This window comes from Erinaceus europaeus, chromosome 5, assembly GCF_950295315.1.
Source record: "Erinaceus europaeus chromosome 5, mEriEur2.1, whole genome shotgun sequence".
NCBI lineage: Eukaryota > Metazoa > Chordata > Mammalia > Eulipotyphla > Erinaceidae > Erinaceus > Erinaceus europaeus.
In genome coordinates, this window is record NC_080166.1 from 116,247,099 (window position 1) to 116,272,062 (window position 24,964).

At 39.3% G+C, this 24,964-nt stretch overlaps 1 protein-coding gene across 4 annotated transcripts in view; it reads right to left on the bottom strand.

The window, feature by feature from the left end:
- The window catches only part of FRY (FRY microtubule binding protein), a 495,577-nt gene that overhangs the window by 56,725 nt on the left and 413,888 nt on the right, over nt 1-24,964 (bottom strand). For all 4 annotated transcript variants that reach the window (XM_060191649.1, XM_060191648.1, XM_060191651.1 and 1 more), the window contains 10 exons: nt 23,356-23,506; nt 22,175-22,278; nt 21,346-21,531; nt 19,450-19,648; nt 17,943-18,064; nt 13,733-13,920; nt 11,196-11,290; nt 8,956-9,563; nt 4,251-4,348; nt 3,704-3,874 (listed from right to left, as the gene is read on the bottom strand). In XM_060191649.1, coding sequence (XP_060047632.1) covers nt 3,704-3,874; nt 4,251-4,348; nt 8,956-9,563; nt 11,196-11,290; nt 13,733-13,920; nt 17,943-18,064; nt 19,450-19,648; nt 21,346-21,531; nt 22,175-22,278; nt 23,356-23,506 — 1,922 coding nt within the window. The remainder of the gene's footprint in view (nt 1-3,703; nt 3,875-4,250; nt 4,349-8,955; nt 9,564-11,195; nt 11,291-13,732; nt 13,921-17,942; nt 18,065-19,449; nt 19,649-21,345; nt 21,532-22,174; nt 22,279-23,355; nt 23,507-24,964) is intronic.

Genomic DNA, 24,964 nt, shown 5'->3' on the forward strand with positions numbered 1-24,964 from the left:
ATATTCAATTTGTACATAAAAGATGAAAGCATATTCAACCATTATGTTGAAAGAAAATTGGAAAGAAATCCATCAAAATGTTAATAGTGCTTCTCTCTAGGCAACATAATTAGATGATTTTTCTTTTATGTATCTCCCAAGTTTCCTTTTGTCAACAGATGCTGTTTTTGTAATGGGGGAAAATATTAGGATTTTCAAAACAGTAAGCAACATAATAAGAAAATTTATGTGACAGACATCATGGTGAAAGGTTATTATTCTAAATAAAGAATTAACAGAAATTACTCAACTATACATTGAATTTCCACATCAAAAGTGATCAAAAGAAATAACTTAGTGGTTAATACAAGAGAAAATAAACAATTATGCAAACCTATTTTGTGGAAAAAATGAACATTTTTACTATAAAGGAAATAAAAAGAGTAACTTTAAAGTATCAATGAAATAAAAACCTAACTGAATAAATGAATTTATAAAATTTAATGGGATTGTGGGAAAACACAGATAGCTATAGTTTGTAGTAATGTAAACTGGGGAAATCTCCATGAGACCAGTTTCTCAAATGTGAAGAAGAACTAAGTAATAGAGGCATATATTCATGCCCTTTGCCTAGATAGTTACTTTGAAAAAAATTTGGACTGTGAGTGGTGTATTGCAATATAGCAAGGGACTCTGAAGTGGAGGGTAGGAAGGGAGTTGGGGTCCTGGTGCATGATTGTAGAAAATGGCCCAAGTCAGGGGAGAGAGTGTTTTGCAAACACCTACCACAGGTATTTTTTGTAAATGAGAAATTGTACCCACCTGCCAATAACGGCACTGTAAACCATTAACCCTCAATAAAGTTATAAAAAAGAAATGTTAAGAGAAAAAGAATTCCAACAGAAGAAATGATCCAAATATAATCTGGAAAAAGCCTATATAAAAGCACTATTTTTAATAGAAAAATTATGATTATAGCAACAAAAGGGAGGTGGTTAAGCAAATTATATACACTTAATCCAATTGTTCAAAATGATGCTCTGTGAACTATGTCAGCACATAGAAGTAACACACATAAAGTTAAACTGTTCCATGAATAGAGCAAGCTCAATGGAAATACCACAGCTACCTAAATTATATGTAAGAACTGCAACTGGACTTGAATATATGTTACATTATGGAAAATTAATTTTATAACAGCATATTTCTTAATAACTTGTGATAAAGAGCTGAATACAGCAAGTTAGGTAATCTATCTTGATTTACTTTTTATTATGATAATACATATGGATAACAAAATGTATAACAACCATTTTTAAAATCTTATCGGTTGACAGTACAGTTGCTGACATGTGGGTAAAATTTCCCATTTCATCATGATAGGTGTCTGACATTTTTTTTTTGTTCAATAATTTCTATTGAGGAGACATCAAATTACAACAGAATTGGTTCCAGGCCTGAATGTTTATTTTATTTTTATTTTATTTTTTTGCCCCTAGGGTTATTGTTGGGGCTTGGGGTCTGCACTGCTTCTGGAGGCCATTTTTTCCCATTTTTGTTGCCCTTGTTGTTGTATTTATTGTTATTGTCGTTGTTGTGTAGGACAGAGAGAAATCGAGAGAGGAGGGGAAGATAGAAAGGGAGAAAGAAAGACAGACACCTGCAGACCTGTTTCACCACTTGTTAAGCGACCCCCCTGCAGGTGGGGAGCTGGGGGCTCAAACCAAGATCCTTATGCTGGTCCTTGCACTTTGCACCATGTGCGCTTAACCCGCTGTGCTACTACTGCCCCAGCCCTCAGGTCTGAATATTTATAAACCAACATCTGTCTGCATTACAGCAAGTTCACTATGAACAGTCCAATTCACAGCTAAAGAAACATTTGAATGGACTGTCTTCATCACTTTTGGCAAGATGTCAGCAAGAGGCACACATGCATATCCTGATATGAAAACAACACTGAAAATGCTAGAATAAGGTGGCTGCTACCAATCATTTGCCTCAGAGATTCCATGACTGTCTACTAAATATGTTGGGGAAGCTGGAGGTTCTGTCTGGGATGAGTTTCATCACTTGCCAAATAAGCTGTGAATTTCCATTCAATAGCTACAAAAGTGCATAGAAGTCAGATTTGGGGCTCCTCGTGAGTAAGCCCGAAAAACATTTGTGTGAGGATAAAGAATCCATCTCAGTTTTAAAACTAAACATAAAAGGTGCAGAATAAAAAATTCATTCCTAAATGAATGTTTTGGTAATGTATGTACTCTACCAGGTATGCCACCACCTGACCCCAAAATGTGTTTCATTAGTTCAGAGCAAACAATCATTTTCACACATCAAGTCACACAGTAAGTAACTCCTTAAGATTCAAACACCTAGAACCATTAGTACAAAATTTCTTCTCATGTGTTGACAGGAACTAGTATAATAAATGGAGAGGTTTAAGCTTTAGAGGCAGCTATAGCTAGCTTCAAAGGCTGAATCTGGCGGTGGTGGTATAGTGGTGAGCATAGATGCCTTCCAAAGGCTGAATCTGCTGCCTTAAACTTCTAGGTAATTATTTAATGTGGCTGTGAGGATTCTGTTATAATAGTATTTGCATCACCTAGTTGTGAAGACTTATAATGATCCTTGGGGTTCTCAAGATGACTCACCAGTTGAATGTGCACTCTAGCCATGCACAAGGACCTGGGTTTGAGCCCCTGGCTATTACTTGGAAGTACTGGGATGCATTGGATCGACCTTCTCGTGGTGCATCCCGTGAGTACCCATTCATTGGGGAAACTGACGATCCTTCCTAGCCGACTGAATCCACATGGATCCCAGTCACTTTCAAAGCCAGCAACAAACAGCTCCTGATAGCTTTCAACCTGAGGCTGTTGACTGGCTATGGAAGAAGGGCAAACGCTAGAAGAAGAAGAACTTGGAAGTACTGATTGGGGAAAGTGTCACAAGTGGTGGAGCAGTGCTGTGGTCTCTGTCCCTCCCCCTCTGTGACTCTTACTTGCTTTCCAAGGAAAAGGGTGGGTGTGGGTGGGGCAGGGGAGGGCGAAGCTGGCTAAGTGCACACATTATAGTGTGCAAGGTCCTGGGTTCAAGTCCCTGGGCCCCAGTTGCAGGGGGAAAGCTCACAAGTGGTGAAGTAGGTCTGTAGGTGTCTCTCTCCCTATCTCCCTCTTTTAATTTCTCTCCATCCTATCAAATCAAATAAATAACATTAAAAAACAAAAAATTATATTAAAAGAATCAAGATGATCCCAAACAGCACTTATGGTAATAGGAAACATCCAATAAATAAAGTTAGTAAATAAAGTTAAAAGTGCTACGGAGTCGGGCTGTAGTGCAGCGAGTTAAGCGCACGTGGTGCAAAGCCCAAGTACCGGCGTAAAGATCCCTGTTCGAGCCCCTGGCTCCCCACCTGCAGGGGGGTTGTTTCACAAGCGGTGAAGCAGGTCTGCAGATGTGTATATCTTTCTCTCTCCCTCTCTGTCTTCCGCTCCTCTCTCCATTTCTCTCTGTCCTATCTAACAACAATGACATCAATAACAACTACAGCAACAATAAAAAACAATAAGGGCAACAAAAGGGAAAATAAATAAATATAAAATAAATAAATATATAAAATAAATAAATAAATATGAAAAAAAACAAAGTTAAAAGTACTAGATGAATATTTTACCCACGGACATCAGAATAGATTCTTATCCTTAATTAGTGAACATACCTCTGCCAGATAGGTCACCATATTCAAGGTAATGTCCGCGTGGGCTTCATGAAGGTACCGGCATACCACGTTGACCCATGAGCCACAGTCCCGAGTGTAGCTGTGTGTTTTATACAGAGTCATCACGTGTGCAAGATTAGAAAGCTTGGGGTTCTTCTCTTCCAAGCATACCTTTTTAGAAAAGAAAAATTAGTTATTTAAATAGTTCGCTGAACAGAAAGAAATGTTAGCAGATTTTAGCTCTAGGTTCTGGCAGTATTGAACACAGGTGGCTACACTTATTTATTTATTTATTTATTTAATTTATTATTAGGGGTGACATGCTACTGAAGTGCTTATCTTAGTAACTAGCTAATAAAATCTCCACAAATTCTTTCCATCTGAACAATGCAAAACAATGAAAAAGACAATACATATCACTCACCCAGCAATGTAACTGTCTAGTGATGCAAGCTATAGATTTTAGGTCTTGCCCTGGGAATTTCTATCATTGGGCCTCTCTGAAAATCTGTATGGATTTGTCTGAGTGTGGGACCATAAGTCATACCTGAGCAATCCTTTCAGCTATATCCTTACAGAACTGGTTGGGATTTTCAAAATGCTGAATCAGCTGGGGCAGGAGACACAAGACATTCAGAGGAAATCCTGTATTAGAAAGATACAGTGGAAAGATATGAATACGGTACATTATGATTTTATTTTATTTATTTTTAAATTTTATTATTTTTTGCCTCCAGGGTTATTTCCGGGGCTAGGTGCCTGCACCACGAATCCACTATTCCTGGAGACCATTTTTTCCCCTTTTGTTGCCCTTTTTTTTTTTTTTTATTGTAGTTATGATTGATGTCATCATTGTTGGATAGGACAGAGAGAAATGGAGAGAGGAGGGGAAGACAGAAAGGGGGAGAGAAAGACACCTGAAGGCCTGCTTCACCGCCTGTGAAGTGACTCCCCTGAAGGTGGGGAGCCAGGGGCTCAAACCGGGATTAAGTCGGTCCTTGGGTTTTGCGCCATGTACGCTTAATCTGCTGCGCTAACGCCCAACTCCCTATGATTTTATTTTGAGGTGGTGAAAAAGCAGCTGTCTGAACCACCTTCTGTGTGACCTAACACAAAATCCTGGGGACATGTATAACCAGAATGACACCATTATAAAGAAAGCTGTGCAGAAAGATCAGATTTAGTGACTATCTTGCTAGTGACTAGAAAAGGATGTCCAATACCGATTTTTCCAAAAGCAGTCTAAAATGAACTGCAGCACTAGTTTAAAGAAAATGTCATATAAGAAGATACAGGCAAATCTATTTAAGCCTTACTCATGCAAAAGAAAAACCTCTTAAAATAAGGATGAACGAGGGGCCAGTTGGTGGCTCAAGCCAGATTCAAACTCCTAGTCCCCACCTGCAGGCAGATGTTTCTCCTTTTCTCTACTTCTTTCTCCCTGTTTCTCACAGTCTATCAAATATAAAGAAAAAGAAAAAAATAGCCTTTGAGAGTGGTGGAGTCATGTAGTCACCGAACCCCAGTGATAACCTTGGTGGCAAAAAGCAAACAAATGAGAAGGACTGACTTTGTATCATTCTGTCTCTAGTTTCATAAAAAGAATTCCAGGATTTGACTTAAGTCGGAACAACAGAAAACTGAGAGAAGTTTCAAGAGGAAAAAGAGAGTTAAGTGCAAAAAAAAAAAAAAAGGTGTGTGTGTGTGTCTTTGTAAGATCAATGAACTAAACAGAGTACCTACAACTTTATCTGGAAAATATAGAGAAATGACACATATTATGCTTTCTGGAACACTATACTCTCCAACTATAAGAGGACAAATGGATGGAACTGGAGGTAATTATGGTTAATAAAGTAAGTAAAAAGGTGAAAGACAACTACTGGATGGTTTCATTCATATGTCAAACCTAAAAAGTCGAAAAAAATCTTACAACTACAAGCCATCATCTTGAGGTTAGGACTCTGGCTAGGCGTGAGGAGAAGGCTAATTTCTTGCTTTTTGTACTTTGTGTTTTGGGGATTTGAACTCTGTTCTGTGGCTCATTAAGATTTGAAGGCATGAAAACTTGGTGCCACTCAGCACCTGAATAATGACTACAAATAGTAACCATTTCTGGAAAAACAGCTATTCCCAAGACTAGGAGATAATCAGCAAAAGCTGAGATAATTTTTTTTTTTTGTAAAAGAAAGGAAACAAACAAAAAAACAAACTCATAGAAATAAAGTGGCTAGGAGATGTTGGAAGTACCTAGAATAACCTTAAAAAAACATTTAACTGGGGGGGGGGTGTTATATCATATAATGGTTATGCAGAAAGAATCTCATGCCTGAGGATCCAGAATCTCAGGTTCAATTTCCCATACCACCATAAGCCAGAGATGATCAGTGCTTTGGATAAAAACAAAACAAAACATGTTTAGCATATTTCATACTGTAACACTAAATGTAAATAAGGGATATTAGATAAAAAAAATTGAAATATAGGAACTGAATTACAAAAACAAAACCCAGAAGCATCCAAACTGTCTCTAAGACTTTGGGAGAACTCTGGTGGCAAGAGCTGGGGGGTGGGGGGCACAGACCTTGGTGTGGGTGCAGTGTGGAGCACTGTAATCACATAATTCTCTGAACCTAAGCTATTAAGTCAATGATAAAAAATGCAGAACAGTGTGTATGTAATCAAATGATGGAAGCACAAGAATAAGAACATATAAGTTACATTGTTTTTGTATGTTAAGTCAATTCTATAAGGATACACACACAAAAAGGAGATATATTACTTCTACCTCTTTTATGTGATTGCCTTAAAAATATTTTCCTTAAGAATTAGCATCATCAAAATGAATATTTTACCCAGATCCATACACAGATTTAATGCAATCTTCAAGGTCCCAAAGATTTTTTTTTAAAGAGGATAGAACAAAAGCTACAAAAGTTTAAGAACACCTAAAATCACAAAAACCATCTTGAGAAGTAAAGAAGAGGACTTGAGGCGTCACACTCCTAGATCTCAAGACTGTATTACAGGGTTACTGTAATCAAAACTGCCTGGTACTGGAACAAAAAGAGACACAGATTAGTAAAACAGAACTGAGAGCCCAGAAATAAACCCCAACACCTACGAACATCTAGTTTTCTACAAGGGAGCCAAACTGACTAAAGTATTTATAAGTGGTGTTAGAAAAAAAAATGGGTTGAAACAAAACATGTACAGGAACCATACTGAACCACTACATTTCACCACATCCAAAAGGAGACTGCAAAATGGACCAACGAGTTGGATGTTAGACCAGAAATGATAAAATACTTGGAGGAAGATACTGGTAATACTCTCTTCTATCTAAATTTTATAGGCATATTTCAGTGATACAAATCCAACTGCAAAGAAGACGAAAGCAAAAATAAAACAATGGGACTACATCAAATTGAAGTATTTCTGCACGGCAAAAAAACCCACCACCTTAACCAAGAGACTCCATACAGAATGGGGGAAGATATTTACCTGCCACACATCAGACAGGAGGCTAATTACCAAAGTACATAATGAGCTCACCAAACTCGGTAACAAAAACAAACAAATAAAAAAATGACTCCATCCAAAAATGGGGAGAGGATATGAACAAAAAAAGAGATCCAAAAGGGGGGGCCAGGTGGTCATGCACTGGGTTAAGCACATATAGATTTAGTGTAAGGACCCTTGCAAGGGGCCCGGTTTGAGACCCTGGTTCCCCACCCAGGGGGGGTCACTTCACAAGCAGTGAAGCAGGTCTGCAGATGTCTATCTTTCTCCTCTATCTTCTCTCCCCTCTCAATTTCTTTCTGTCCTATTCCCTTCCCCCCACCAAAAAAATTTGGCAAAATGGCTGCAGGAGCAGTGGATTCATAATGCAGGCACCAAGCCCCAGTAATACCCCTGGAGGCAAACAAAAGAAAAGAAGAGATCCAAAAGGTCAACAGATGTAAAAGTAAAATTGCTCCAGGTCACTGATTGTGAGAGAAATGCAAATAAAGAGACAACAATGAGATACCACTTCACTGCTGTGAGATTGTCATACATCAGAAGCGACAGCAACCACAAATGCTGGAGAGGTTGTGGGAGCAAAGGAACCCTCCTGTGCTGCTGGTGGGAGTGTAAATTGGTCCAACCACTGTGGAGCGCAATCTGGAGAACTCTCAGAAGGCCAGAAATGGACCTTATGACCTTGCTATTCCTTTCCTGGGGATATATGCTAAGAAACCAAACACACAAAAAGTGTGTGTACATCTATGTTCATAGTGGCACAATTTATAATAGCCAAAACCTGGAAGCAAGACAGGTATACAACAACAGATGAGTGACTGAGAAATTTGTGACTAACACATAGTATGTATTATTCAGCTATTAAAAATGAATTCACCTTCTTTATCACCTCATCTTGGATGGAACTTGAAGGAATTATGTTCAGTGAGATAAACCCGAAAGAGAAGGACAAATTTGGGATGATCTCACTCATGGACAAAAGTTGAGAAATAAGAACAGAAGAGAAAACTCAAAGCAGAACTTGGACTGGACTTGGCATATTGCACCAAAGTAAAGGACTCTGGGGTCGGGTAGGGTTTAGGACCTGGTGCACAATGGTGGAGGAGGGCCTAGGCGGGGGTTACAGTGTTTTTGTAGAAAACTGAGAAATCATACATATGTACCAACAACTGTGTTTACTGTTGACTGTAAACTATTAATCCTCCCAATTAAAAAATATATATACATATATGTATAAATATATATATATTTCACAGTGTAAATAACATTGTTATAAAATTTTAAATAAAAAACACCATATTCCGAAGGTACCATTTCTCCCTTCCTTCCTTCCTTTTTATTTTGCTACCAGGGTTATTGTTGGGACTCAGTTCATACATGACTACATTACTCTGGTGGCCATTATTTTTCTTTTGATAGAGGGCGGGAGACAGGAACAGAGAGAAACAAGAGACAGAGAGAAGGGGAGTCACCTATAGCACTGTTCCACCACTTATGAAGCCTCCCATCTGTAAGTGGTGACTAGGGGCTTGAATCTGGGTCACGGCTCAAGGTAACATGTGTGCTCTACCAGGGGAACCCCCACCCACGCCCCCTAAAAATTATTTCTATGAAATTTTTGTAAGTATCTTATAAAATGTTTATAATGTAATGCATATTATCTTAGTGCATTAACAATCTATATAATCAGCACTACTAGAGTAGTAAGAGAATGAGTGATGCTTCTCTACCAATGGCTTGGGATGAATCCACCATAGATACTTTGGACACTGGTGTCAGCAAGCTGAAAAGCTGTAGGGTGAGGTCTGTGGTGGTGAGGGAGGTGAATCCTTTCAGCAGAAGCTGCTGTAACCCTGAGAAGTCTGCCCACTTGAGCTGTGCCTGGAGCTTCTCTAGTTTTTCTCGGTTCTCAGCTTTATCCAGTGGCATGTGGGCTAGCAATCTATTCAGCAGCCTTAAAGCCATGAGGTATTCAAACTCAAAGTCAGACTCCATCAAGGCCACTGTCACCCAGAAGATGGTGGCCAACAGATTGGTTGGATGGTTTATGTGCGATGGGTCTATGAGACTGTCTTTCAAGGAGGAGGAACTTCTGGTTTTTGAGGAGAGGCCTTGTTGGGTACAAGCCTGGATTCTGTCCAGTGTGGCACTTCGAGGTGGGTCTGAGGATCGGTCAACAACGCCAAACTTCTTGGGGACAGAGAAGCTTCTCTGATGCCGGCTCCGTTCTGCAGTTGCTGTGTTGCCACTGGCTGTTCCAGGATTCACATTTAGTTGTCCTGTGCTCTTTCTGCTTGCTGTGAGTTTGGTGCTAGAGTTTAAATCTGGTGATGAAGAGCTGGACATAAAAAGGGAAGGGTTTATTCCAAAGCAGCATACTCAAGTGAAAAGCTAGCCTTCTTACTTAATCATTCTTTGGACATACTATTTTCTATTATTTTTTTCCTTTAGCTTAAATGAGTATATTTTCTTTTTTTAAAATATTTATTTATTTATTCCCTTTTGTTGCCCTTGTTGTTTTATTGTTGTAGTTATTCTTGTTGTCGTTGTTGGATAGGACAGAGAGAAGTGGAGAGGGGAGGGGAAGACAGAGAGGAGGCGAGAAAGATAGACACCTGCAGACCTGCTTCACCGCTTGTAAAGGGACTCCCCTGCAGGTGGGGAGCCGGGGGCTCAAACCGTGATCCTTACACTGGTCTGTGCGCTTTGTGCCACCTGCGATTAACCCGCTGTGCTACCGCCGACTCCCATGAGTATATTTTCTTATTTGTGAGATTAAAGCTGTGACAAACTAATCTTAGCAAGAACAATCCTCACTAGAAAAACAACAAAGCTTAATACTGATTTTCATTTATTAAATGGCTAAGTAAGTAGTTGATTGTAAAGTTTATTGATCTCTCATTATTTTTTAAATTTGAATTTGGATAGAAGTAATTATGAAACAAAATGTATTTCACAGGTACAACTTTAATATTCTATTAAATCAATGATAAGGATAATAGAAATCAAATTGTTACTTAGGAAGAAGAAATTAAATCTTTATGTCAAATAAAATTTTTTCCACTTATAATTACGTGTCTGTAAGTCTATTTCAGGCTGAAATGATAAGACTTGTTATCAACATTCCTGCTAAATTTTTACTGATTTATATAAATCTGCAGGTTATTATAGACATCTATGATACTATAATCATACTAAAATTACTGACCCATAAAAATATTCAACTTAAAAATGAAACAAAGCTCAGTGTGATATAAGATAATATTACTGATTCAGTTTCAAGCAAGATAAGCTTAATAACACAAACAGAATACAGAGTTGTGATGATTTTAAAATGAGTTATTTAACACTGGTAGGAGCAAGAGTATTAAAGAAATAAAGACCCTAAGGTAGGAATTTCCTCGAATTAAATAAACATTTATTCCAACTACTTCTGTAGTGATGGCTAAGATAAGGTATGGAATAGATTCACTATAAACATCATATTTAGCTTTTGTTTTTGTTAATAATATAATAAATAGGATAATTATATAAATTTGAAAAATACTCAAAGACAACAGGAAAATGAAAAATCATTAATATCTGAATTATTTAGAGGTAACTTTTTTGTCTATTGTCATGAATTTTTATTTATTTTAAAATATTTTCTTTGTTTTTTTAATGAGAAAGGAGGAGAGAGAGAAAGAACCAGACATTACTCTGGTACAAACTCAGGACCTCATGCTTGAGAGTCCAGTGCTTTATCCAATGAGCCACCTCCTAGCCCACAAGAATTTTTATAAAATATTTTATTATATCAATATGTATGTATCACAACCTTATATTTTCTAGCTCAAGAAAGTATGCACATTCTTTCTGTTATAAATAGACTTCAAAAATTAGATTTATTCTTCACACTTTGCCTGAAGTCCAGACATCTCCCCAAAATTCAGTGCAGTATATTTAGTTTCAAACTGAAGCTGATTCTCACCGGGATAATACGGTTAAGAGGTCACTGTTCTTCAAGCAGTCAGAAAGGTTGTCTATGGCTGCTTCCAATGTAAGGAGAGCTTCCATTACATAACCCTGCCAAATATGCAAAGACAACATACCATCATACTGAAAACTCCTGTCAACTTCCTGAAGACAAATTTAATCAGCATACACTTTATTTAAATTCTGTGAATATTGAAAATGAGGCAATCATTGCTATTTTATAAAAAGTCTAAAAACAGATTGTAAGGACTAAAGTTTCTTAAGACTTGTGAGATATCACAAAGATTTATTTAGTTTATTTCTTTCAACTTCAGTTTCACTTTATTGAGGGAATCCTGATTTATAATGTCATAAGGGGACATTTCCACATTTCCCTGAGATAGGTGGCAGTATACTTCACCCTCCACCAAACTGTCTTTCTGTGCTACCACAGGAACTTAGATTACTCTAGGTTTGAAGTTCTTAATAGCTATTAAGTTTCACTTAAAACCTACTGGGTAGGGGGACCATGTTTAAGGTGGCAAGCATGGTACTCTGATGTGGGAGATGGTGGGTATGTGAAATTCCAAAGGTTAGTGATTAAGAGCTTGGAACGTTCCTACCCATGACCACAGAATGTGAGTGAGCTCAGATCTACAGGGATGCAGAAGTCACATAGGCTCCTAAGCTGAATATGGGCCCCAGATGAGATTAAATCCATGGGGTTTACAGTCAACAATATTTATATACCTTTCTCATATCTGGGAACTACTCTCTTCCCTGATCCAGTTTTCTGGTCTGTTTTCCAGCCGTGACATCATCTCCCCAGACAATAACTTGCATCCCCCTACATATCAGTTTTCAGGCTCAGGGAACAAAAAACAAAGCAAAAACAAACAAACAAACAAACAAAAAAAACTAGTATAGTCACAGGCCCTTTGGAATATAACTAAAATAGGCCTACTAGCTATCTATAAAACAGAGACCCCCCAACTCTTCATTTGTACTATTCCAGCCTTTAGGTTCATGATTAGTCAACAATTTGTTTGGCTTTATATGTTAACTCTCTTTTCAGCCACCAGGTTCCAGATGCTACGATGACGCCAACCAGATTTCCCTGGACAGACAACCCCACCAATGTGTCCTGGAGCCCTGATTCCCCAGGTCCCCATCCCAATAGGGAAAGAGAGAGGCAGGCTGGGAGTTTGGATTGACCTGTCAATGCCCATGTTCAGCAGGGAAGCAATTATAGAAGCCAGACCTTCCACCTTCTGCATCCCATAATAACCCTGTGTCCCTACTCCCAGAAGGATAAAGAATAAAGCTATTAGGGGGAGGGATGGGATATGGAATTCTGGTGATGGGAATTGTGTGGAATTTTACCCCTCTTATCCTATGGTTTTGTCAGTGTTTCCTTTTTACAAATAAAAAAATTAAAAAGAAAACAGTTAAGGTATGAAAAGGACTGCCATTTTAATTAATTTATTCTTGTCGTCACCAGCTGACTTTTATAAATAGAAACAGACAGACAGAGAAAGAAAGACATCACAGCACTGATACTTCAGACTTGGGCTCAAACCTGAGTTATGTGCATGGCAAAGCAAGGACCCTTCCCAAGTAAAGGGCTGGCATTTTAAATTCCAATGGTGGCAAAAGCTATTGTTTATAGGCTTGCAGTCCTCCTGAAATGTAGGAACAGACCTTTCTTATGAAAAAGCAGAGCTAGCTCATGATTCAGAACTGGTAAAGCTTTCAACCTGCCCAGCTTCCTAGGCTCTGGGCCACCACTCTACAGGGTGTTCCTGGGGCATCTACTCTCTCAAGGATCTCCTTCAGTTCCTCTTGACTTACTGAAAATTAGCCATACAGCGATAGGTAGAGCTTTGCATAGGTACATTACAGAGCCCGTCTGGCAATAGAGAGGTAGCAAAACCACTTCCTAAGCAGGTGGCAAAAGACTATAAACAAAACAACTTATCAACTTATTCTCTCCAGTCCCTGTCAATTAAACCAGCAACAAAAGCAGCAAAGAAAGATTTCATTTGCTGGCTCCATAGAACAATATTCATTGCATTAGTAAGACCAAAGTTCCTAAGTTCCTTGGATTTTTTTTTTTTTTTTGTAAACAGAAGTCATTCTCAAAAGGGAAAACAGAGGTTAAACCTTAGACTCACTGTAGCCTACTGCAGCAGAGCCAAGGACTCTGAAGTGGAGAAATAGTAGGATGTTGAAGGAGGTTTGGAGGATGCAGTGCATGATGGTGGAGGGTATGGTATGCAGACACTTATCATAGGGAGGGCTGAAAAAAAAAGTACTCATTGGCTGGCAAAAAAACTCACTTGTATAGTGTGCTGCTTTGCCATGTGCACAGCCCAGGTTCAAGCCCAGCCCCACCACAGTGAAGGAAACTTTGCTGCTGTGGACACTTTCACTGAGATAGTGACTTGGAAAAGGAAAAAAAAAAGTCATTCTTTAAAAATAGTAAAATACTAGCAATGGTTAGAGGAAGACAGCCAGCAACTAGGACAAATTCTGTGGTCTTCCCTTCCATACCTGGATCTCATCTCCATGTTCTCCAATTACCTCTACCAGTCTCGAGAGAAGGTCAGACAAGGCATGCGCTGACAATGGCTGCTTTAGTGCCCGGAATATTTGGAAGGACCGGCCAGCGTAGTGCCTTGAAGAACTTGCGAGAGCTGTCTGCAACGCAACTTCACTCAAGTGCTGCTCCAGATGAAAGCCTGAGAAACCAAAAGGCCAGGAAACGTATCAGTAACTGTTCTGTAAAGTCTAGGGCTGCTAGACTTGAATCTCGTATCTTTCAGTTCAAGACAGATAAACTTCACAGACAGACATCTAGATGGTACTTATTTAGAAATGAGACAGTTTCAAAATGGGGGAAAGAACACACCCAAATTTGAGTAAATCTGATAGAGGTACAACACAGCAGAAAGAGTCAAGGTTTTAGAATCATGCAGTCCTGCATTAGAGGTCTGGGGACTCTGGAAAGAAGCTTGTCTATGAGCATGTTTCCTGACCTTTAACTTGTAAATAACAGTACCTATAGCTCAGAGTTGTAAAAATTAAAAAACTCACAATGTGCTTAGTAATGTCTGATATAATATGTGCTCACAAATAAAGAGTTTGTCAATTACCCTGATTTTTTTTTTACATTTTTATTCTGCACTACTTTTTACATGAAATACTGATTTTTTTTGGTATTTTTAAAAATTTTATTTATTATTGGATAGACACACAGAGAAATTAAGAGGGAGAGAGACAGAGAGACACCTACAAATCTACTTCACCACTCATCAAGCTTTCCTCCTGCAAGTGGGGACCAGGGGCTTGAACCTGGGTCCTTGTGCACTGCAATGTATGCGCTTAAACCAGGTGCGCCACCACCTGGCCCCTGCTTTTTTTTTTTTTTTTTTTTTTAAGGGAATTTGTTAGACACTGATAGTCAGAGTACCTAAGTAGAAGAAAGCTGTTATCTCTAAACAGAACTACAGTCTGTGACATGATCTTTAGCTTTGTCTATAAATATACAGGTATCAAAATGCAGACACTACACAGGAGACAGCCATAGATTTAATCTTGACTTGAATGTGTGTTCTTCTAATAGCATGAAGGTAATCTCGATCATTGGAAAAATGTCTAATCAGATGGAAATTAAAGTGTAAGGTCAGGCTTGTGGCTGAATTCTAGGGCATTTAACCGTACACTTGTGGTAGCTGTCGCTCTGCTTTCTGCAGGGAGAATACCAGCAGGGAGAAAACCATGTCAGAGGACACGATAGAAAAGCAACGCTGGCTGTCCCTGTGATTTAGAGAGCTCCGTGGCACCACTGATTGTTACATGAAAGTGGACCAGGGGTCAGATTCAGTGTCCTTGTTCTTAGCTGCTTGGTTCTTTAACCCTAGGAACCTATTTATAAGAAAATGCTCCTCAAGGATGGTCAGAAAGGGAATACACAAAGTGAAACTTAGACTGTGTGGATTGCACCAAAGCAAAAGTGTCTGGGTAAGGTGGGCTGGGAGGTGCTGGAAAGGCAACAAGGGCCCTGGCACACAATGGTGGAAAAATGACTTAAGTTGATGGTGGTGGAGAGGAGGGTATTTATAGACACCTATTATGGGGAGGTGAGGAATTGTACCCACGTGTTAAGAACTATACTATAAACTGTTAACCTCCCAATAAAATGATTTGAAAATAATTAAGTTAAAAATGAAAATTTTCCTTTAAAGAAAATAAATGGTCTTGGAAAATGAGTTCAGACATATTCAGGATGGTGAATACAAAATTAAACCCATACAACTTAGAAATGGATCATGTTTCCAAAACACTAGTTTTTCATGCCTTTATTTTGTGTTCCAAAACACACATTCCTACTTAAGTGATTTTATATATGGGGTTTAGAATCCCTGGCAATGAAGAGAAGTCTATTTAAATCATAGTAGACCTAAAGGTCAAAATAATACTGGTAGGACTGTAGAATCCCACCACCATCTATGGCAAATCCCTTGGGGGAAAGTTATTTAATATGAGTGGTGGAGAAAAGGAAATATTTTCCTACTCTCCCTGGGCAAAAACTGAAGTGACATTTCTCAGCCTCCCTTGCAATTAGTTGTGTGACCTTGTTCCTGTGGAATGTGACTGGTGGAATGTCGGCAGATGTAGTGGACGCCATGTTTAAAGCTAGTGTGTAAACCCCTTTTGTGTAATCTCCCATCTCTCTTTCTCCACCTATTGGATGGACACAGAGGATCTAATAGAGGCCCCTGAGCCTAGAGGGTAGCAGAGCCTGAGGCACCAGGTGGAATGCCACCTGCCAAATGTCCACACTGCATATAAGTGCTCCAGAAGTAGACTTCCATTGTTCTTAGCCTTTGAACTCTGGAGGTTGTTTGGTATAACATCTCTGATATTCTGCCTAATAAAGGTGTTTCCAGGACACATTCAATTGTAACGTAGAGGAAAAAGCAAGAAGCTGGAGTATATAAGGAAACTGTAATGAATTTTATCTTAAGCAGATGGGTAAATACCGGGTTGTCAGAAAAGTCATGATCCATTTTTACACAGGAAAACTACGTCATGACTTTCCCCACAACTTAATAGCTCATGTGGTAGGGTGCAGGGCTTGCTTGCCTGTGACTCCTGGTTTGATCCTCAGCACCATATGTACCAGAGTGGTATGCTGGCTTCTCTTTCTCACTTTCTTATGTGAAACTCAATGTCATGTGAAGTGAAAAAAATAATTAAAAAAATCTTGGACATGCTGTGCAAATAAACTTCGAGAAGCCCTAATATCCCTCTGAGAATGCTACATAAGGCACTTCTCACTTTTGTTCACACTCTCAAACATTTTAGGCAGATGATTAGAACATATACAAAAGGTAATTTTCTGTTTTATGTGCAGTTATTAAATGTGTGAGGCAATATCAATATAAAAAGTCTTAATATTTCAAAGATATTCCAAAGGGGAACTCAGAATAAGAAATGGCAGTCCTATTCCTAGAATGACTTTTTCTTTCTAGTTTTCAGCCATTTATTATTATTATTATTAATTTTAATAAGGACATTTCTGATCATGAAAACCAATGTGGCTAATCTGACATGCTTTAAACTTTGAGTTCTATTAACTACCAGAGCAGCCGGGGATGTCAGTGAACTGTATTTAATACAGTCAGCCTGGTATGTGGCATAGATAAAGATAGTTGTTACATGGTGCTGAGGAACCACCTTTAGATTTCATGAAACTGCCCAGATAAAGTTAAGTCTGAATGGAATATGTTAATAGGGTGTGACTATAGTCTAAGTGAATATTACTGTACATGGAATGCTGGATGGTTACCTGTACAGGAATTGTTAGATTGTTAGTAAATTTTTTTTTCATTTGATAGAGGTGAGAGACAGTGAGAGATAGTGGGGGGGAGAAAGAGAGAGAGCGAAGGAGAGAGAGAGCGAGAGCAAGAGTGAGAAATAGTGAGAAAGAGAGAGAGAGAGAGAGAGAGAGAGAGAGAGAGGGAGGCTAAATACCTGCTTGTGAAGTTTCCCCTCCTTGCAAATGGGAACTAGGGACTTGAACTCAGGACCTCATGCATGGTAACATGTATGCTCTACTAGATGGGTCACCATCTGACCCCTATTAGTAAGTAAACACTTTTAAACAACATTTCACAATAAAAAAATATCTTTTTTTTTCTTTACCAGGGAACTTCTGCATGGGCCTTATTACTGGATCCTTTCCTTTTTAGAGTGATATGGGGTGGGGGAGGGAGAGAATGCACACAAAGTACTTCTCTAGCATCCATGAAGCTCAGCCTGTTGCTCTCACAGGGTGCTGGGGACTAAACTAGATTTGGAGTTATCATCCCAGCCTGAAATTTCTTCTTGTTTTTCAAATCACTTGCAAGACTGGCCATTTCTCACAATTGAGTCTATTGACAATTACTAAATTTAGTTTTTATGGTCTTTAGAAAAATACACATTATAGGCACAGTTGGTTTTTGGTAAGGCAGATGAAGTAAATAGGAAAGTGACTTTGTGAAATCAGCATATAATGTAAATGTAACTGGCATTACCTGGTACTCATTTAGGCACATTTGAAATAAACCTCCAAACTCACCTATGAATAGCATTTTTCTATTGACATCAGATGTAGCATTTCTCTCTCTCTCTCTCTCTTTCTCTTATAGCCATGGGCAGAGTGAGCTTTATTACAGAAAAGTGTCAAAAGGAGGATGTGGGGATAAATAGTTACCTGATCTGGAATCTTTAAATACAGATACGACATGACGTAGAAAGTTAGTGAGTTGTTCCGCACTCTTTGAATTTTGATTTTTGGGTGTGATGTCTTCATGGCACCAAAGAGGACCAAATGCCCTTAAAGAAAATACAAGAATGTCAAATATTACTATCATTTTGCATCCTAAAGCCATATGTACAGTTCTAACTTCAGGGTATAATAAACATTTTACTTACCAATTTTGAGGTGAATTTTAATCTTACAAAACTTAACAGTATACTTAAAACAGACCTAGATAATTTATGGAGGCATTTTCCTTATGTCTTACAAAACTAAAGCCTCTCAATTTACTGCAATGGCATTTAGCAGATAGCAGGTGCCACATCAAGTGTGTGTTAAAGAAAATGAAGTGTTCAATTTGGACACAGACTCAATTTTAGCATTTGCAGAGAGATATTTTTTTTCTTTTAAAATCAGGCTCAATTATTAGACCACCAGACATTGGAGAACCAAGCAGAAGATACAGACTCTGCTGTCTATTTGGTCTTAAATGGTAACCACAGGATATAATTTCAGAGAACACCCTTCCTACACAAGGTACTGACAATGGTGAGAGGACACTTTATCTTCTCCACATACCACTCAAGCTCCTGGTAACAGCCTGTATGTAGCCACCATGAGCGTCCTGCCTTACGTTCCTGTACACTAAATCCTATAATGAGTTTTGCAGAATAGCCTGAATTGTTAACCAAGGAAAGAGAATGCTCTTTGTTTCAGTGTTTTCACTAATTGATGCATAGAGAGAGCATGTGACACACTGTGGGTCATGTGATTCACAGACTAGACTTCTCAGACTTAACTCCTGAGAAAAGAGAGCACAGCCCAAGTCATGGATGACTACCCAGACACTGGACTACAGGGCGCTAGAAATTCTGAAATCTCAGGAGCCCAAGTGTCCATTCGTAAAACCAGAACTGAAAAGAAAAAAAAAAAACAACAAAAAACAGAATTTCACAGTTTTTCCTGGTTTTAATTCATTATTAATTTGACTTTCTTCCTACACCAATCTTCTTATTTTCCTGGTTTTTGACATCCTTTTAGAAATGACTCTGGGCCAAATGAGCAGACAATGAAGTTGCTCCTGGCTTGACTGTGGCTATTAGCTTTGGTTTCCAGAGCCCTGTTCTTTGCCAAGTCTCAAAAGTCCTTGATGCTGGCAGCAGCTCTACTAGATGATTAAAGTCATCTCACTGCTAGGTGCTACTGTCTCCTGCCTCCATCTGCTGTATTTTCATTATCTATGGAATTTCCCTGCCAATCAACTAGGACTTTGGGGGAATCCTAGAAAACGCTGTCTTCTGGTGTCTGCCTCATGCAGAAGATTCCAACAGATACCATTTAATAGACAAAAATAGGGCTTTGTCAGAACTACAGAACCCCTTATCCACTAGTACAGTTGTAAAAGTGACGGCACATTCCCAAAGACAATCTCGGAACAGCAGCCTGTTTCCTGGTTCATTACCTGGTTGTCAGAAACTCAATAAGCTTGTTTGCCTTCTCATCTGTTTCAGCAGCTGCGTCCACGTCTTCCATCTCCTGAGTCATCTGTGGAAGGTTCCCACTGCTGCCTCCCAGACTGATGCTGGAGGAGGTGGAGCTGGAGCTCAGCCCTGAGTCTGGCACTGGTGATGACTGTTCTTCTCTCAGGAAGTCAAAGCCTCCTGGTGGGAGAAGACAGTCAAGGTGAAAAGGGTTGGGCAGGATACCTAGTGAGCTGAGGAGGTGAGCATATAGAAGTATGTCGTTATTATTTATTTATTTAAAAAAAGAAGACATTAACAAAATCGTAGGATAGGAGGGGTACAACTCTACACAATTCCCACCACCAGATCTCTATATCCCATCCCCTCCCCTGATAGCTTTACCACTCTCTATCCCTCTGGGAGTATGGACCCAAGGTCATTGTGGGTTGCAGAAGATGGAAGGTCTGTATGTCGTTATTTAAATGTTCTGAAGAAAATCCTTGACTTTGCCTGCTGAATAAACCAAGATCCATTTGGTAACAGGAGGATAATCTGCTATCTTTCTTTCTTTCTTTCTTTCTTTCTTTTTTTTTTTACTCCAGTGCTATCACTGGGGCTTGGTGTCTGCACTACAAATCCACTGTGTGGCCATATTTTTCTGATTTCTTTTTCTTTTTCTTTTTTTGTAAGAGTAGAAAGAAATCTTTTGTTTTTTATTTATTTCTTTATTGGGGGCCTTAATGTTTTACAGATGACAGTACATACACTAGTTTGTATATACATAACATTTCCCAGTTTTCCACATAATAATTCAACCCCCACTAGCTCCTCTGCCATCATGTTCCATGATCTGAACCCTCCCCCCAACCCCAGAGTCTTTTACTTTGGTGCAATACGCCAACTCCAGTCCAATTTCTGTTTAGTGTTTTCTCTTTTGATCTTGTTTTTCAACTTCTGTCTATAAGTGAGATCATGCCATATTCATCCTTCTGTTTCTGATTTATCTCACTTAACATAATTCCTTCAAGCTCCATCCAACATGGGCTGAAAACAGTGAAATCGCCGTTTATAATAGTTGAGTAGTATTCCATTGTGTATATATAACACAACTTGCTCAGCCACTTATCTATGGTTGGACACCTGGGTTGCTTCCAGGTTTTGGCTACCACAAATTGTGCTGCTATGAACGTAGGTATACATAAAATCTTTTTGGATGGGTGTGTCTAGTTCCTTTCTTCTCTTTTAAAGATTGTGTTTTATTTTATTACCAGAGCACTGATCAGCTCTGGATGATGGTGGTTCGGGGGGTTGAACCTGGGACTTCAGAGCCTCAGGCATGAGAGTCTCTTTGCATAACCATTATACTATCTACGCCCACCCCTGATTTTTTTTTTTTTTTGATAGGACAGAGAGAAATTGAGAGGGGAGGAGGAGATAGGGAGAGAGATGGAGATGGTCATCATTTCCTGTACTGCAGGTGACATAGTGCCTATTTACAGGCCATTACTTTGCCATTTGGAAAGCTAGGGGTACAGATGGGGATAATGATAACGTCAACTTGGGGATAGAAAGGGAGGGCACAAAGTGGAATGTGGACTGGGTGGGGTTATTGCACTAAGGCAAAAGACTGGATGAGGAAGAATGGGTGTTGCAACCCTGGGGAATGATGCTGAAAAAGGACCTAAATTGTGGGTCAAAATGTTGACACCTATCCTAAGGGATGAGAAATTATATCTACGTGAGTAACAGTCAGTATCTATACTGTGAGCCATTAACCTCCAACAAAATGATCTTAAAAAGTAAAAATAAAATAAAATAAAAAGAAGTTAGCTTAGGCTCTATTGACATCTTATTTATTTTTGCTTTGGCTGACTCCCTGCTACTCCTTGTGTTACCTGTGTAGAGATACTCAGGTTGATAAGCTGGCTGGACTGTTAGAGTCTTGGCTTCACCCATCTCTCGAGTCTGCAGGAGCACGGAAGCTATGGCATGAAAATTGCTATTGCAAGAGAGGGCAATCAAGAGGTGAAGAAGCAATTTTTTGCTGTGTTCAAAGACTTCAGGCCGGTAGTGGTCCAAACCTGGAACAAAACAGTGGAATATCTTTATATAAACAAATGTTAAGCTCATTTAGATTCCAAGGATGGTAAAGATGCCAAGATACCAGGGAAGAATATGTTAAAAGAATGTTTAGTTTTCTTTGTGATTGTTTGGCTTACCAACATAAAGAAGTTGGGCTCAGGAAAAAATATTTTGCTGCTTAAATGTGCTCATAAAATGCTGATGAACTTTTCTTGATCTCTCTGTAGCATTTGACAAGGCTAGCATTCTTCCTCTTGAGATGTTCTCTTCCTTGGATCTGTCTGTTACTGAAGGATTCTGATTTTTATTAATATTTTTCTGACTGATCTAAGTCTTCCTGGCAGATCCTTCTTCCCATTCTTGCATTCTTACTGTGTATTATCAAATCTTAGGATGGGTGTTCTGTTATTTATATCCTATCTCTCTAGTACTTAAATTTTATTACATCTAGTCAGAGATCCTCAAAGAGGTTTAATTTGGTTTGGATATGTCTCGATAGATATACTAGACAAGGGAAACAGGAAGAGACTAAGTATTTTAGAAATGATGAAAGCAGCATGTCAATGTAAAAGGAGACTCTGTGAATGAGCTCTATAAGACTTCTGCCCCATTGACTAGAGTTCCTCTTAGATCCAATCTTACCTAAGAAGACAGCATGAAGTAATAATGGTAGATGAAGAGCCCAATCTTCTCTTACACTGTGATCCACCACCATCTCAGTCATAAAAATCACAGCAATATTGCATCTAGTCAATAAAATAATAAAATTAATGCAACTTCACAGGAGGATGGAAACATACTGATGGATCATTAAGTCACAATTAAATACACCCCTTATGCCTTGCTTAGGACTTATGTAAGACCCTTATTCTAGGACAATGGAGTTTAATTTTTTTTTTTTAATGGTAGTAGAAAGAAAAGAAGAGAGGGGCTCTTAATTGATTAACCAAGACTTGGACAATGGCTTCAGGTCAGGTTTGATCCAGGACTCAAACAAGGACCTGAGTCTTAATCTTCATTTTCATGGAGGTGTCTCCTTGTTCTGGTAGCTTTCCTGCCACAGACCACCTCTCTTCCATCTTCCAAATCTTGCATCATTTCTCTTCAGCCACTGGCAGAACTGGAGTTTAATTTTTGACAAACCACAATTTCTTTCTATCTTTTTTTCCCCCTGCAGGATTTTTGCTGGGGCTTGGTGCCAGCTCTAGGAACCCACTGCTCCTGGTGGCCATTTTATTGGGTAGGACAGAGAGAAATTGAGAGGGTAGGTGGAGATAAGAAAGGGAGAGAGGATAGACAACTGCAGACCTGCTTCACCACTTGTGAAGTGTCGCCCCTGCAGGTAGGGAGCCAGGGGCTTGTACCTGGATCACTGCGCAGGTCTCTGGGCTTAGTACTATGAGTGCTTAACTGGGTATGTCACCACCTGGCCCCTGAGCACAATGTTTTATAAGGAGAAGAAACATTGGTTGAGCTAATCATATAATGAAGTCTACTATTCACAAAGAATTAAGAACTGAAGGATGAAGACAAACAGAAGAGGGTCCTCTCTTGAATTCACTGACAATTCAAGAGAGCAAAGACCCGTATCGAGATTATACCAAGGAAAATTTCACAGGGTTACAAGGCAGCTTTGTCCATTGGTTAATATTCAGCCAAACTCTGCCAATAAGCTGAAAGTTGGCATTCAAGTCACACATGGTCCCTCTACTTCCAAAGGTCATTTCCATTTGATGAGACTTGTAACTGGTTTCCCTCTTGTAGGGAGAAAAGTCCAGTCAAAATTAAGTGGTCTTTTCCCTCTACATGCACATGCTGCTCACCTGTGGAGTGGCCCCCGGGGAGTGATGGTCTCTGGGAGGTAGTCAACCAGGGGGGCCCAGCATCCTCCAGTGCAAGGCATGGGTAAGGGCTGAGGCTGTTTGGTCTCTGTAATAGTCAACAACCAGCCTGTGTAGGGAGAAATTGGGTCATCTGCAGAGGAAGAAAGACAACATGCTTGATTTTTCAGGAGAAACTATTTTCATTTTTCCTACTTGGTATATTTAGAAAGAATCTGACAGCGGGTTGGGCGGTTGGTAGCACAGTGGATTAAGTGCATGTGGCGCAAAGCGCAAGGACCGGTGTAAGGATCCCGGTTTGAGCCCCTGGCTTCCCACCTGCAGGGGAGTCGCTTCACAGGTGGTGAAGCAGGTCTGCAGGTATCTGTCTTCCTCTCCCCCTCTCTGTTTTCCCCTCCTCTTTCCATTTCTCTCTGTCCTAACAACGACATCAACAACAACAATAACTACAACAAAAAACAACAAAGGCATCAAAAGTGTGAATAAATAAATAAATAAAAGAATCTGACAAATTCAAGCTTGTAAAAATAACTCTCTATTCATTCAATTTGGTGAGTGTGCATTATAGATCAAATGGGCTAGAATTACTTGATTAGACTGTTCTCATCCCTTTATTTTTTCGGGGGATAACTAATTGATTCATTAGGAAGCAGTGGAAATAACACACACACACACACACACACACACACCATTTAGCTATGCAAATCCCTAACGCTGTGAAATTTTGCTCCTGCTCTAGTCTTTGCCATTTCAGTAAAATGCAATTTCACATTTGCAGTTTGCTCAGCACAGGAGCCATAGAGGCATTCCTGGCTTTTCTCTTATATTTCACACACAACTTAGCATCACGGTAATAATGAAGAGTCCCAGTAATGGTAATAAAATAATGAGTGGTTGTGGCGCAAAGTGCAAGGACCGGCTTAAGGATCCCGGTTTTAGCCCCTGGCTCCCCACGTGCAGGGGAGTCGCTTCACAGGCGGTGAAGCAGGTCTGCAGGTGTCTCTCTCTCTCTCCCCCTCTCAGTCTTCCCCTCCTGTCTCCATTTCTCTCTGTCCTATCCAACAACGATGACATCAATAACAACAACAATAATAAATAGCTACAACAATAAAACAAGGGCAACAAAAAGGAATAAATAAATATTAAAAAAACAAGTGGTATCATTTTTAAATACCAAACACATGCAAGGTCGCAAACCTTTTGGATAAACCCAGACTGTGTAGAACTGGACCACTGGGTTACTCCTGGTGCCTTTTCACTCTTTCGACCTCTGCTAATCTTGTATGTCTCCATGATTCAGGGAGAAAATGGAGACTTTTAATACATGATCTACATCTGAGCATAAGACTTGGGAGCTGGACCTCCTACTCTTTGCTTCCTTTGTGGCTTAATCTATATCTTATACAGCTGGAACATATATATGTCTTGAGGGTATTCTCCTCCAAGACCAGTTCTAGTACAAGAATTCCCAGAGAAGGATCCTGGTATGTAGTTTCTGGACTTTGTGTGATAAGCATGTGGTTGAGCAGCTTGATTTCATTTTCTCTTGTAATGAGCAAGTCAAAATGTAAATAAGCTCTTTTCACTGCTA